This window comes from Gallus gallus, chromosome Z, assembly GCF_016699485.2.
Source record: "Gallus gallus isolate bGalGal1 chromosome Z, bGalGal1.mat.broiler.GRCg7b, whole genome shotgun sequence".
Taxonomy (NCBI): Eukaryota; Metazoa; Chordata; class Aves; order Galliformes; family Phasianidae; genus Gallus; species Gallus gallus.
Window position 1 is genome coordinate 62867477 of NC_052572.1, and position 16100 is coordinate 62883576.

The following is a 16100-nucleotide window of genomic DNA, read 5'->3' on the forward strand; positions in this document are numbered from 1 at the left end:
GTGATAGACAGATATATTGTTCGTTCTTCTTTTCTCTGAGGCAAATATATGCCAATGACTTACAAAATCAGAGTAGCCATTTACAGTGCTTGGTGAATGGCAGATCTCTGATGAACACAGTACATATTACTAGAAAACGTTATGGAAAGATATACTGCTCTACAGAAGTGGCTTTTCAGAGCCTTAATTATAATCGAGGAGGCAATACAATCTGAGTCTGTACACCGTGGGCTCTGAGCTTGTCTGATCTCTCACTTTAAGAAGGCTCAAATCTGGCCACTACTTTGATGGGAGTCAGTGATAAAGCTAATCTCCTAAACAAAGCTGGAACCTAAGATGCCCTAAAGGCATCACAGGGTAATTCGAAGGTTATATTCATGTTTACTTGGTGACTTCTGAAATTGACAAAAGGTTAGCAGATGATAAACTCTGTCTCTTAGCTCTTTACAACTGCAGCACATACAGGAGTCACTTGGTTTACCTTCCATGTAACACGTACTAGACTTTATATCACTGTTATTAAACCTTCAGTACCATTACATTTCTTATACTAAAAATATGCTCCTTTTGAGCATTGAACGTTGTTGTTGCTTTATTGAAGGCTTTTTATCCAAGGTGAGCCTGGCAAATGAGAGAGCTGCCTAAATTTGTAATGGCTATCATTTTTTGTTTGTTTGTTTGATGTGCTGCATGACTCCAAAGGGTGGATTTATGAGGAGGGATGGGAAATACTGTAGGGAAAAGAAAAAAGAAAAAAAAAATTGTAAGGATGAAAAATAAGGTAATAATGCTTTCATGATTTCAAGATGAGACAGCCAATGGGAAGGTTACTGGCTGTGTGTTAGCTGTGGCCCAGGGTCAAGGAAGCCAACAAAGTTGTGTTTTCCATTCCTAAAGCAATAGTTCATAAGTATCTCTACTAACCACCTCAAATCCTGAAGACAACAGAGTCCAGTCTGAGCCCAAGCATGGGGTGTCACACATTCAGACAGCTTCTACAGTTCCTATCTGCTAATCCTGTTAGTGACAAACTCCTGGTAAACAGTGATGATCGTTTAGATGGGAAAAGTTGAATGAATTGGAGCAGGAGAGTTCTTGACCCTGAGTGATTAGTAAAAGAATTATCCTGAAGTGTGAAAATTTGGAAAATGAGAAAAGGATTTTGAAGTCCTACATTCATACAAAGGATAGAAGAAAAAGGAAGCAAGGATGAATCAGGTGTAACATCTGTCGGCTCATGAGCTCATTTTGGTAGTAATTTCCAGAAAATGAAGGACACCCATGACAAAATGAGGAATTTTTCACTACTTATAAACACTGGGATACAAATAAATTTAAAAATTAGTATTTTTATACGGTATATAAATATAAAAATGCATTTAAAAGGTGATGACATCAGATTGGTCTGCAAGAGTCTATGCCATTTCAGCCTCATCTAGTCTATATCTCAGCCAAGTTGGGAAGTCATTAAGGATTTGCAGATATGTAAACAAATAAGGGAAAGCTAGCTTTCAAAATTGTCATCTGAAATCTGGGAAGAAAACTCTCCAAGTCTTGCGCCCTGTGTGAAAGCTATGTTAACCTTACCATAGCAGAAGGCATGTCCTCTCACTGTTAGGTGAGGCCATTAGTTCAATAAAGGTGTGTTCAACAAACAACACAAACCCACCACACCAACCTGTCCTTCAACCAGGCCAGGTCAGGAGGTGGTCACTCAAGGCAGTTGCAGAGACCTCAAGCACAGTGCTGGTGATGGAGCACACGAGCGTGCTGCATTGCTTAATAACAGCACAGCATCTTGAGGTAAAACTCTCATTACCACAGTAAAAAGGTTTGGCTTGAATATGTTGGAAAATGTGAATTAAGGAGACCTACTGCAAATAATCACTGCACTTGAGTCAGGATGAAGGATCAGCCTGTACCTCAGAGCCCCTCGTTGTACCGAGCTGAGCCTCGCATTACCCTGTGCTCAGAAATACAATCGGACTGGAGTGAAGGCGCTCCATGCAGGGGAGCTCCTGCAGCATCCCCGAGTCGGGATCCCTCCTGAAAAACAACACAGCGCAGCAAGCGGCAGAGAGCAGCCTTTGGATGGAGCCAGGCTGCAAAGGGCAGTGAGAAGGATATGAGAGTGGTCTGGTCGTCTGAAGAGAGGGGACAGAGAGATGCTGCCGAATGAAACTTATTCAAAATCTGCAAACAAACAGGCATTGCACTTTAGGTAAGAACTAAACATAAAAGCCTTTTGTTGTTTCGTTGCTTTTGGCTGAATAAACAATGCCTTGCTTTGAAGAAGCTGTTTCTGTGTCATTTTAGTCAGCTGGTAGTCACAGGCTCTCTGTGGAAGAAGGCTTCCCAGTACCAAATGTAGTTAGGCCCTTTAGATTTATCCTAATTGGGGAAGCAAAAGGGCTGCGTCATGGGATTACTGCCACAGGAAAAATAATAAATAATAAAAAAGGCAAGCCAGCCACTTGGGGGTGCAGGCATGCTGGGCTGCCACAGCAGCTAAAGTGCAGCTTGGCTTGTAATTATGACAGCTGGGTTCTTGGTTGTAAAACAGAGATAAACTGTAAAATTAGCACCGTTGTGGAGAAACGATGCATCAATATCAGAAGCTTTGTAAAGGCTTCCTAAACATCCCCTATCTCCGCACTGATAGAAAAGCAGCTCTCCAGGAGAAAAATAAGGTTTTTGTTTGTTTGTTTGTTTGTTTGCTTGCTTGTTTTCTCCCCCCAGACGGGAGTTCTGCAGGGAGATCTCTGGCACACCGACTAACATCGCAGTCGCTTAAGTAGATGCAACCTCGGGGCACGAAGAGGTGTGTGAGGCACCTGCACAGAAGACACAGGAAAAGTTTTGGTGAATGCTACCAGCTGCTGTTTGTCCGGAGATACGCTGGAAGAAAGCCCGTGCTAATCTCTCTGCTACTGCAGGCTTCGTTAGCGGAGGGAGGAATTTTTTCCTCTTTAGCTGCCCTAACCTGCTGGGTAATTTTGCAGCGCGCCGTGGAGCTTCGCACCTCTGTGCTGGGTGAAGTGGGCAAAAAAAAAAACAACCCTGACCCTTGTAATTCTGTCCTTACACTACGGTGTGTTGGAGCTGAAATACCTCCAGTGTCAGAGAAAAACGCATTTAATTGCAGGCTCAGAAGTAAAACCAGAGCTTTAGGGAAGAGCTGTCACCCTGCCACTTACCAGCACTTAGACGCAGACAAAGGGCTTGTAAGGAGGAGAAGTTGGAGGCTGCGGTGCGATGGTAGCCACCAGGCGGAATGACTTAGCGGGGTCGTTCCGCGGCGTCTCCTTGTCACATGCATCAGGTTGATGCTGTCAAGTGCATTCTTCTCACTCCGCAACTACATTAACGTTTAATTCAGCACTAACATGGGCTCTTTCACTAGAGGTGACGCAAAATACAAATATAAAATATATGAAGAGCCTTTTGTCTTCCACAGGGCTATCGGTGCTTACTCTCCTAGCTCTGTCTTCTACCTGTACATGTCAGGCGGGAAAAGCAGCACCCGTGCTGCCGGCAGTGGTCCCACACAGGACCTTTGCCCCCTCCATCCTGTACATGCCGGTGTATTCACCACCTTCTGCTTTCCTGCGGGGATTGCTGTACGGGAGCAGGCTGACACCCGGCCTACGGCAGGGGGAGGAAGGAATGAAGGACGCTGATTTAGGATGAAACTCCCTTTCACTACTGAAAGGGGGGGGAAGGCAGGACCTTCACCTTTCCCTCTGTACCTCCGGCAGCGGGACTTCCGCGGGAAGAGGGCCATCAGCACAAGACCAAGCGGTGCAGCAGCAAAACGGAGATCCCCAACCACACCAAACTTTGCCCGTTCCCAGACGCGGTCCCGGGGTACCGCGCACCCCGCCGCAGCGGGGGCGGAGCAGGTGTCGGGGCGCGGCCGGGCAGCACCGCCCGCCGCCGGCACCGCCCCTCGGGAGCCGCTCGGAGCGGGCAGAGCGGCGGGACGGAGGCGGGTGCGTGGGCCAGGCTGGAGGCGCGGCGGCGGCACCTGGCGGGCGCGGCGGGGCAGCTGCTCGTTGCTGGTAGGGCGGCGGCAGCGGGAGCAGCGCTCGGCCCGGGGCTGCGCCGGGAGGGACCAGCCTCGCCTCTCGCATCTCGAGGAGGAGGAGGCGGAGGAGGAGGAGGAGGAGGAGAAGAAGAAGGAGGAGGAGGCTCTGCTGCTGCTTTTCCGTCGGTAGTAGCGGCGCGGCCGCGGGAGAAGAGGACGATGAGCCGTGCGGTGCTGGCCTGGCTGGTGCTCTGCGGGAGCCTGGCGGCGCCGCGCCTCGCCCGAGGTGAGCGGCAGGGACGGGGACGGGTCGGGTCGCGGCTCTCACGAAGTCGGAGCCCAAGTGCGCGGGGTCCGGGGGCGGGTCGCGGGGTGCCTCCGCCGCGGCTTCCCTCTTACTGCCGTTTACAGATAAAATACTTCCCTGCGTTCCAAATAGCCGACCAGCGAGCCCTCCTCCGGCACGTTCTGTTTAGAAACTACGCTTAATTATTGCATGGGGGAAGAGCCACCGTGAGAGATTAATCCGGATGAGCTGCTGAGAAGGTTTGATAATACCCGCAGAGCTGTCCACGTCTCTTTTTTCTTGCCTCTCCGCCCCAGCCATCGGGCTGGGAGCCGCGTACCCGGTGCAGCGCGGAGCAGTTCGCGGGCACGTCCGGGGGTACATCACCGCGGCAGCGCTGAGCAGCGCTCGGCAGGCGACCCGCCTCTCCTTAACTAGGGCATCTCCAGACGGAGCACCAGCGGTGCCTTCTCCGTCTCTTGTACCTCCCCCGCTGGGAAAAAAAGAAAAAAGAAAGAAAGAAAGAAAAAAAGTCCCAGAAGCCAACTTTAGAGGTTTCCCAGTTCTCTTTATTATTATTGGAAATAACCACTGGTGGTTACGTGGCTTTTCCGTTTTCATAGAAAAAAAGAAAAAAAAAAGTTGCCGGAGCTCAGCTAGCAGCGGCGTGGGGCAGGGTGGGAGGAGGACGGGAGCCGTGGCCGCCACTGGACCCCCTCTCCCCACGACGAGATGCCATACGTGCCCCCCCACGTACCTCAGCAGCGATGAGGGAACCCGCCGGGAAGCAGGGACTCACCCCCCTTGTGGGGCTGTTTCTGTCCTTCCGAGCGCTGAGCACTGGGGAGGGCAAACAAACCTCGGGGGGCTGAAGACCTTTGTCTCGTCCCGGTTGTGCTTTCTCCGAGCTTAATAGAACAAGTGTTATCCTAATGAGTAGCATGATGTTTTCAATGACTTGGACCTGTTCTCACCGCTATTCACATTTTTATTTTTTATTTTTTAATTTTAAAATGAAGCCCATGTATCAGTAAAATTGAATATTTTATTAGATCCTAAATTATTCAGCACGGTAGCTTCTCAAAATCCAATAACATTCACGCAGTTGCAGTGAGCATGCGATGGCTTATGCAATATGTCCTTGTACCTGCGGTTTATGCCTAAAGTCTTTTAAGCCCGAAGTCTAGACATGCCGTAAATACTTTGCATTGGGCTTCTGTAGGACTGAGATGTCTCCTCGTTTGAGTCTATGATCTAGTAGTGTTTTTAAGTAACTTCAGAGCAGGGAGAACTTGATAGATTTTCTAGAGACGAGAAATAGGAAGAAAGAATCCATTTGTTCTGCAATTGCTTAAGCTGTAATTGTTCAGCTAAAGGTTTGTCCTTGGTTTTCAAAATGGAACAGAAGAAAATTATAGTCTTAAAAAAAAAAAAAAAAAAAAAAAAAAGGCAGCAGAATAAAATGCTGCTTGACAAGTCTGACATAGTGGGTTAATTTTTCTCACTGTTACAACTTTTAATAGATCTTCTCAAGTTATGATAAGTATAGTAAGTAACAAACTCCTTGGAGAGCAGTTTTTGAACAGCACAAAACTTTCTGTGCATCCTTTGAGTATGAGCGTATTTGGATAATGAAGTATAATGGATCTATCACGAACACTTACGGTAGAATCGTCCGTGCTTTGGCCAGTTATTCCCTGCTTTCTCTGAGGGATGAATTCAAGCTGCAGATCAAAGTTAGGTCGCATAGTTCATTGCTGACCAATGTTTCAAGTCTACTGTCAGATGAAAAATACAAACTCTGTTTAGTGGAGCACCGAAAAGTAATGATGATGATCAACTTTCTGTTGATACGTAACATCTTAAATGCATTTCTTGCTTTTGGTGTTAGGAACGTATACACAGCGTTCCATTCTGATGAACGGGGGAGGCAGAACTGGGAGAGGGGCGGGTGATGAGTCTTTCGGTGAAGATGGGAATTTTCCTCTTTTTGGCTGGTCTGATAAATTAGGAATCTCATGCGCTGTAACAGGAATTTGTTCTTCCGAGTTGTGTTTATATGCATGTGTGCAATGAAACGAGATTTCAAGGGTGCTGTGACTTCTACTCCACAGCTTGCAAGGAAGATGTTAGTGCATTTTTAACAAGGGGTGTTCTTTTGTATTCATTTCCAAACAGCTGTGAAGGTTTACATTTGCCTTCGTTGCTGCTCCTTAGTCACATCACAGCAAGAGCAAATCCGATGTTTCACCGTGCAGTGGACAGGCAGTCACTACAAGAGTGACTGCAGAGTCTACAAGAGATGATTTCAGATTGAAGAGATTCAATGCATCTCATCTACAGAAATTCCTTAGTCCCAGCACGTATCTTTTTGGAACAAATAAGCACAGCACTGCCTATAGGTTTCAGAACAGTGAGCGAGGATTGGGATCAAATGGAAGGAAAACATAATTTAGAACTGATGGCTATCTTAGTTCCCAGATTTACCTCATGGAATGAGGTAAGCCGATCAGCTACGGTGATGGTGCTGTGAGCAAATCAGTATATTCCAAGCCTGCGTATTGTTTGCTTTTGCAAAGAGATCTCCTGAAAGTTAGCTATTTAAGTTATCTTTGTCACAGAGCTGGCCCTTAAATTGTATTGTGTATTTTCACTTTGCTTGACGTGGAATTTTTATGTATGGTTTGCCTAGAAATGATATCGGAGTTGCCAAAACTAAGCAGATCCCATTCTGCTTTAATTTGGGACTTCTGTGAGCCTGAGATAAAATATTTCTGAACTTTCAAGGAACTGTTTCAGATACGTTGCCTTTTCTCTGTTACAGTGGTACCTTCACTCCTTCTGAGTCTTAAAAGTGTATGTATAGCCTCTTTCTGTGGCTGGAATGAGCTGCAATGAGTAAAGCTGCAGAGAAACACAAGAGGTAAACTGTAGGTTTGTTCCCGTGTAGCTATACCAAAGGACTGAAAAGATCACAAACACTATTAAAGGCCAGCATTCCTCTGTTTTACTGAACACCTTTGCTTCTTTGGACAGTATCTGCATCTGTACAAACTGCTGACAGTATGACCCTGCATAATGATTTTCACTGTTCTTTTAACAAATTACATTTGTATTCAAATTGATTTTCCATGACTGCTCATATAGCCTCCAGAAAGCATATATAGCAGATACACTTTCACATCCAGTGCGTGTCTGGTCAGCCCAGGACAGAATTTGATGTCGAGCCATTCTATCTCATAACTAGAATTAGTAGTCCTCCTGGTATTAGTTGTGTGTGTGTGTGTGTGTGTGTGTGTGTGTGTGTGTGTGTGTGTTTTGTTGTTGTTTTTTTTATTAAGTATCCAATTTCGTCTTTCTCTGCCCTACTTATATCCTTTATGTCGTTTTTCAGAGGATGTATTTTATACAAAGCTGTGTTTCAATGATAGCATAGCAAAAAGGATCGCTGTGTTATCTTCCCTCCCTCCCCCATTTTTCTAATTACCATCCAGTTGAAAATCAAGGCAATGATCCACCTTGAAAGTTATTTCAGAAGACAAAAGCTTTGCATTAGGAGGCTGTTTTTTTTGTGCCTTGAGCTAGCTATTTGTACAGCACTTAAAACACAGCAGTGCTGACAAACTTGCAGCCAGATATCTCATAATTGTAAGTAAAGGCAACGGAACCTGGCCCTGGAAAAGTGATGTTTAGGGGACTGCAAGAGTCAGAGTAAGTCTGTATCAATCTAAAATGTTGTGAATCTCATCGCAGTCACTGTGTTACTGCTCTCTCTATTTTCTGAAATGTATTTGTTTACTTCAAACTTAGATGAGCTCCAGAGCCAGGAGTATATCTGAAATCTTAGAGGATGATCTGCATCACGTTACAAATGATGTCTGGGTACCTTGAGGCCGTGCTGCCTCAAGTTAGAAAGAGTATGGGCTGAGCATCAAAACAACATTAATTTCTTCTAACTTTTTAAGAAATGCTTTCACTCTGAGAAGGTATGTTTAATTCTTTTTGGTCAGATGACACATTAGGAAATGAAGGATGCGCTAAGGAGATGCAAAACTAAATAAGGATTCTAAGTACCTTAAGATTTACAAACTTAAGAACCCTGGAAATTGCTGTGATATAATGGAGGACCTGCACACATTTTTCATATAAAGGGTGTGAAGCGGGGATGTAATAAGAAAGCCGATGAGAGTGTAAGTTCAGTGCACTGTGTCAGTGATAATGGCTCTGCGTTTCCTTTTTGTTTTATTAATCAGCAAGCTGTGTTACTTTCCATCTCAGTGGGAGTGTTCTATTTTAAGTTTAAAAAACTGAGAAGTGAAATAGACCATGATTTTGTAGTCTCAGCAGCGGGCACAGGGAGATTGCTTTCCTTGCTTGGAGCCGGGGCAGGAGCATTGCCGTCCAAGTGGGAAGGCAAAGGCGTGAGCAAAAGGTGTGGTCAGCATGGGTCTGTGTCAGTTTTGAAGTGCTTCAGACTGCAGGTTTGAATCTGAGTCCCAGTTTTGTTTTTGCACAGCCAGACTTTCTCAGCCTTCTTTCCTTCTTCCTTTCCCGCTCCCATTATAACTCTTTTTTTTTTCTCCTTTTCATAATTTTTTTACAGTATTAAACAATACAAGGTTTATTTGCATAGCCCTGCTGTAAGGAAAAGACTACAGTTCAGGCCTTTGTGGCTTCTTCGTCTTTGAGTATCTTTGATTATCTTCTGAGCAGTAACTTTTTGACAGAGCTGAAAAAAGTAGAAAAAGACAATTGCTTTGCCAATTTTTAGCTGCAGTAATTTTATTTGCCATGCTTCTATGTAGGGAGGCTGACAGAATTTTGATAAAAACTAGTTTTTTCCTATCACTGTCAAGATGCTGTGTCAACCTGTATAATTATGGAGAGCTGTGACAGCAGTGCGTAAATAACAGTAATTTCTGCCCTGTGATTACTCATGTCTGTAGGTTTCTACAATAGCGAAGCTACAACAGACAATTTAGGAAATACTTTTGGATAAGTCTTATATAAGTGGCGTGTGTGAAAAACAGAAAACAAAGGAGGATGGATTTATTTTATTTCTAACATTTACATCTTCGTGTCTGCATCCTGCGCGTTCACGGCAGCCTCTATCCCTGCTGGATATCATTGCACGCAAGCATTCCCTTTAATCCAGGCTTGCTCTCTGATTATTCTCTATTACAGTCCCATAGGCCGTACCACTTTAATCTGTTTGCCAGTTTTCATTTTTCTAGCTAAGTATTATGTTTTCAGACAGTGGCATGGGCTTTGAGACTGTTTTTTTCCTTACCCGTACCCTTTGCAGCGTAGGTTTTCAAAACAGAGATGGAGAAAATATCATTTGCTGTGTAACTTGTCAGGTTCCTTACTTCTGTGAGGAATTGCACAGCACTGCCTTACAAGGGCTTTTGTAGGTTAAAAAAAGATCTAGTAGCTGATTGCTTTCAGATGCTGTTCCATAACTATTTAAAAAACCTCTGAACGTCCATTTATTTGAACGGTTTTAAGGAAAAATTAGATTGATACAGTGAATGGCATACAGTGTGGATGGGGAAATTTTGTGCTATTCTCATGGAAAGTAGCTAAAATGATGGAGTAGTTCTCTGCTATTGATGCTGTTGTCTAATTTCCTAGATGTTTCTTTTATGGTTTACCTCCTGACCTCATCTAAAATGATGCATTGGTTGTAGGCACTCCTTCAGGATAGAGATCAACCTCTTTAATAATAACTTTAATTTCCTTAGGTGCGATCAAGCCCATACCATTCTAACCTCTTGATTTCCTTCACCAGGCCTCTCTTTAATCTGGAGTACTTGTGCAGCTGCATGTTTTCTTTCAGAAATGCAGTGTCTTCATACCCTGAAACGTATGCGTATGCTTATGCTCTATGGTTCCTGTAAATGACAGTTCTTGTTTTTCCTTTCACTTAACTCCTCCCAGAAGGGTGGATATTGCTCACAAACTCAGCCTGCTACTGAAGTCACAGCGAAGAGCCAGAGATCAGAAAAAAAAAAAAAAGAAGGCGATTGAAGTAACGTCGGGCACAGTCAGGAATGTAGTAGTCTCAGAGGTGTTGCATTGCTGGTGAAATCTGCTTGGTGAAGAAATCAAAGCAATGTTCTGAGCCAGAACTCTGAAATCTTATGCGTAAAAGTCTACTAGTTGCTGTTTACCACTGATGCTTCCCTAATTTCAACACTGGCGGTGGTCTTATGCAGAGTGACAGTGCAGCTTCTTGGGTTACTTATGGTAGGGTCAGCCAAAAGTGCAGGAGCTACTGGTGCAAGGAGAGCTGTGGGAAGAGGGAGGGAGGAGCGAGTGGTATGGTGCTGTTGGACACTGGATGTGCCCTCACAAGGTTTTTGCAAGGGAAAACTACAGATGCTTTTCTCAGTGGCAACTTTGGTATTTTTCCACAAAAAAATGCTTCTCCAAACTTACCCTCCAAGTCCATTTTTCAGTACCAAGCAGGTGAATTTAAACCATTCCAAGAACGTAAACAAGATCACGTGTTCCTCTGCCCCAGGCATAAAATGCCACGCTACTTCCTGCCCATGTGTATAGGGAGGGCTGCTCTGAAAGTAATGCATCCTATTTTATGATGTCATCCCATGGCATCAGAGGTGGAGGCTGGTGGTATGGCAGTAGAGGTTGAACCTTCCCACCAATATTCAGTTACATGTTGTCGCCATGTGACAGATGGCAGCAGAGGGGCAGTCTGACAGTATGGCTTCTGACATGTGTATGAAACAAAGATGTGTCATTGAATTCCTCCATGTGGAAAAAAAATGCGCTCATTGACATTCATCTACATTTGCTGAACATTTATGGAGACAAACCAGTGGATGTGAGTGCTCTGAGGCAATGGGTCCTGCATTTCTGCAGTGATGACAGCAATGGGAAAGACAAGCCACATTCCAGGTGCCCATGCACAGTTGTCACAGCACAAAATGAAAAGCATCTTGATCAGCTCTTCCATGCAGATTGGTGAATTACAACCAGGGAACTGTGTATGGGGATGAATATTGGCTTCATTGTGTTGGAAATGATGGTGGCAACGTTGGAACATTGCAAAGTTTGTACCAGGTGGGTCCCGTGAGGGATCACACAGGAGCAGAAAGAACACTGTGTGCAAGTTTGGCAGGACTTATTGAACCAATACGAGACTGAAGGTGACAGTTTCCTGGATCACATCCTTTCTGATGATGAGACATGGAGTCACCACTGTGAGCCAGAGCCAAAACAACATTCTGTGAAGTAGTGACATGTGAATTCCCCATAGAAGACAAAGTTAAAGATGCAGCCCTGAGTGGGTAAGGTGGCGTACAGTGTTCTGGGATAGGGATGGAGTGATCCTTCTGAATTTCCTGCAACCTGGACAAATGATCAACTCTGACCACTACATTGTGTTGCTGATTAAACTGAAGACTCAAAATTCCAGAGTCTGGCTAGAGAAGAAGACAAACTTTCTCTGGCAATGTGATAACACCAGGCCCAATACCAGTCTGAAGACTGTGGAGCACATTGCCAGTCTTGGCTGGACCGTCCTACTCATCCACTGTACAGCTCAGATTTGGCACCTTCTTCCATCTGTTTGGGGTGACAAAAGATGAACTGCATGGGCAACATTTTCCTATTGAAGACACCATCACAGGTCACCTCCGCTGGTGCAGATTTTATCAGGGATGGCATGCAGACTCTTATTCATAGTGGTGAAAATGGTGGTGACTGTTGAAAAACAGTGTTTTGTAGCTGACAATTTACTTGATAAGTGGTGCTGTTCTGCTCTGTGTATCTGTTGTAGTTTCCATAGAGGCAAATAGGAGGCATTGCATTTGGAGCAACTGATACATCCTCTACTGTTGAAACTAGATACAAAAATCAGACCTATGAGTACTCTTTATGAGTAGTCATTGTGTTTCTGTCTGTGTGCTTGCATTGAATTATTGTGGCTGTAGGCAAAGGAGCAGATTCTGTGTTTCTCCTGCACCTCCTGGACCAAAGCATCTGCCTGCTACCTCCCTGTCCTGGGGCCAATTATGTGCCAATTAACAAAAATGTCCCTGGTAGGTTATTTGATGAGGACAGATTACAGTGTTTTTCTTCCCTAATTATTTTACACCAAATATTTAGTTTATGGATAAAGATCGCTCCCTGGCCACAGGCAGCAGGCAGGACGAGATGCCTTCCTGACAAATTCTCCCCTTGTTCTAAGCAAGTAAATTGATTTAAAGCTGCTGGTGAGCAGATGTGGCTCTGGCTCCTCTGCTCGGCTAAAGGCTGAGCAGGGAGAGAGAAGCAGCCAAAATGAGTAAAACCACAACATGCTTCAGTTACTCTAAGAAACTCTTCAAAATGTTGACCTAAAGTATTTTGGTTATTCATTTTGCTAGCAGTTCATATGCGTGTGTGTATGCTGAGTGTGGAGCTCATTGCCCGGAGGGCTGTGGGTTCCCCCATCCCTGGAGGCACTCAGGGCCAGGTTGGGTGGGGCCCTGGGCAGCTTCATCAGGTGGGAGGCAGCCCTGCAAATGCCAGGGGGGTGGAGCGCGATGATCTTTGAGATCCCTTTCAACCCACATCGCTGATTCTATGATTCTGTGAGTATTCAGTGAGTATGTGACTTGATGAGGTGCCCCGATTTCATGAGGCAGCGTCCCCTCTGTCAGCTTCACACCAGCTGTGGAGGAGTCGTGTCTCTTCCCGGGGTTCTAGTAGACAAGTTTTGATTTATTTTTAATATGTTTCCAATGGAAAGCAATCTACAACTAAAATAGACCCATTGCTTTCTTTTCAAGTAGTGATTGTGTTTATGGTGTTACCCTTGAGGAAAAAAATCAGGATAAAATTTTAAATTCCCACTAAGGCAAAGAAGGGGAGGATGAACACCCCAAATCTGTGCCCCAAGTTAACTGGAATAAAGATCACTCAGATGTAATGTCAGACATTTTTCTGAACTGGGTTTTTCTCCTAAAGCAGCACCATTTTCTGATCTGAAGAATTGTAACAAGAAGCGTGGGAAGCTTCCTTCTTTCTCGCTTTTGGAGATTTGGGGAGGTATTCTTTCACCCTGGAAACCTTGGAAAAATTCTAGGCTGGTAGATATTGCTGCTTCTTATGATATATGATACCTTCTTATGATACGTTCCATAGCAATCTTTTGTCTCATATCACGCCAAGCTTTTATTTTTTTCTCCCCATCTATTGAAGTGTGCACCTTCCGTATGACACAAAGAGCGTCCCCAGAGTCTGAAAACAAAGGTCAAGGCATCACATGGGAAGGTGTCTATCACAAAGAGAAATAATGAGATTTGATAGCTTAAATCTGCTGAGAGCCAGGATGTTAGGTCCTCCATAGAGTAAACTCTTGCACTAAAAGCACTGCAGCTGCTTGCACGTGGATTTTAGTGTGGTGTATGTGAGGTGTTCGCATGCTGGTGATATTTACCCAAAGTCTTGCAGGGATTTCACAAACAGGTAATCTTCTCAAATTGCTGTTTCAGGAGAACTCTCAGCTGGTGTTATTCCATGTTCCTGCTTTATTACTGCATATGCAAAAGATTCTCATTTCTTTTTCATTTTCAAAATGAGGTGTTAGAAGCTTTTAAAATTCAAATTGCAAATGCGTATTCTGTTTACAGCGTGGTACATGTATTTTGTAACAGTTGGAATAATTTTTAAAAGCCTTTGATATAGGAGCTCAGAACAGATTTTTCTGTAGAAAAAGCAGCTTCAGAGCAAGTGTAGTTTTGTTCTGCCCATTTTCCTGTTAAGATATGGCAGTAAAATTACTGAAGATTTTAGACATATTACATCTGTTCTTTGAAAGAGAAGAGCATAAAAGACATAAAATTACTGCTCTAGTAGATTACAAGCTATAGTGTATATCTGCTGAAATTGACTTTATAGGAGATGCTTCTAAATCGATGCAGTTTAAAAATAAAATACTAACTTCTTTTGGATCATACCTTCCCTGAGCAATGCAATAATGCTGCATCATCCTGTACTTCAGCCTCATAGGCAGTGCCTGGGTGCTGGGTTCTGAGGAGCAGCCCCAAGGCCAGAAAGGGATATGAGCACTGATACTTGACCAACGAATGGGTTGAGATACTTGTATGCATGGGCCATCCTATTGCAGACTGGGAGGAAAGGGAAAGTATTTGCTCTTGACACTCTTTAAGGCATAGTACAGCCTTTATTTTCCTGTTAAATGTGAGGACTTGGAAGAAATTGTCTGTATGGAGTTAGTGGTGGTGTTCTCGGAGCTGCATAGATGTGCTGACATGGTGCTGTCAGAGCTCATAGGCGATCAGTCTGTCTTAAGTGATGTGAATTGTAAAGGAATGTCTTGTGGGGGGGGGGGGTGGAGCATTACTGCATGACCATGCTGTTCTTGTGGCAGCTTTTGGCTTATTCTAAAATTATCTGTAAGCACCAACACATGACAGATCTTTATACAGTATTTATGTTCTGCAGTATTTACCAAATTGTCAATAATGGTGGTGACAGTTGTAAAGAAAAAATTGCCTTCTGCATTCAGTGTAGCCAGCTCAGGCTTCCAAACGTTTTCTGGGAGCACTTCCCTGCATTAGAAATGACTATATTTATCCTTGGTATCTGTATAGTGACCTAGTTTATTTATCACTAACTACTCTGAATTTGTAGACTGACTGTGCTGTTGTCTGGCAGAGCAAAGAGATTTTTATTTATTTATTTGTTTATTTTTGTGAGAAGAGGTGCAGTTCTCTTTTGTTTGCTTGGATTTTTTATTTCTTCAAGCCTCTGGCTTTTATGAGGTCCTACTTTCTTCCTTTGAACTGAGGCTTTCCGTGCAGTTTTTTCCGTTCTCCTGGAACTCTCCTGATGCACTGAAAGCTTTCTATTAGATCTAAAAATTACCACTGTTACAAGCTGGAATGGCCAACGACTTAGAATCAGCTGATACTGCAGAACAGTTGGGGCAGAAAGTTCAGGCAAAGGCTTCACTTTGTCAAACACAATGTTATTTGAAAATGCTTTTCATATTTAGCATTTTTATTGTGCATTAATCTGCTTCTTCTTTTCTCTGGACTGGAATTTTATTGTTTCTTTTATTTTCTCTTCTCTTTTCTTTTTCCTTTCCTAATGTTGAACTGACCTCAGCTTCTGGATTTCTGATTTTTCAGTCAGTTCTTCAAAGACCGAGAGGTCTGATAGATATTAATCCAAATTTTATGTTGGAAGTAGGTCGCTTTTCGTATTTAACTCTTTAAGGAATCTGGATTTTTGTATCTGCTGTTGGTTTTGACAAACCTGGGGTATCTCTTGTGAATACAGTGGAATAACTTTACACCAAAGCTTCCTCTAGATTAATGCCTGCAGCTTTGCCGGAACCACTGTCTGTACTGCAAGCTGTCTCTCCATGTCCAAATCCAGTAATTAAATCTTCAAATCACGTATGCTTGCTTTTCTGTTATTATAAGTAAATTTTCAGGTTTTATGTTTTCCCTTTGGGAAGGAGCTGCAGTAGAGCTCACTAGAGGACTATAACCTCTGAAATTTTGGTTTGTTGCATTATGTTTTCTGGTTTGGGCTCATCTCTTAGACAAAAACAGAGTGGAAAAACTGACAGCACTGCATTAGATATGTTTGTTCCCTAATTAGTGCAAGTTTCCTTATGGTCTGATATGGGGTTCTTAATCTGGGTTGCTTGCTTGCCAGCATTAATATAGAATATATCTCAGCGTTCTTCCCCACCTCTGACTTTGCAATTATAGGTACCACGAAAAAGAAGGAGCTTAGTGGAGA

At 43.8% G+C, this 16100-nt stretch overlaps 1 protein-coding gene across 2 annotated transcripts in view; it reads left to right on the forward strand.

Annotated features, from left to right (window-relative positions):
- The first annotated feature begins 4232 nt into the window (after positions 1-4232).
- Positions 4233-16100, forward strand: part of EDIL3 (EGF like repeats and discoidin domains 3) — a 276166-nt gene continuing 264298 nt past the window's right edge. For both annotated transcript variants that reach the window (XM_424906.8, XM_004949448.5), the window contains exon 1: positions 4233-4313. In XM_424906.8, coding sequence (XP_424906.3) covers positions 4247-4313 — 67 coding nt within the window. In that variant the 5' untranslated portion in view covers positions 4233-4246. The remainder of the gene's footprint in view (positions 4314-16100) is intronic.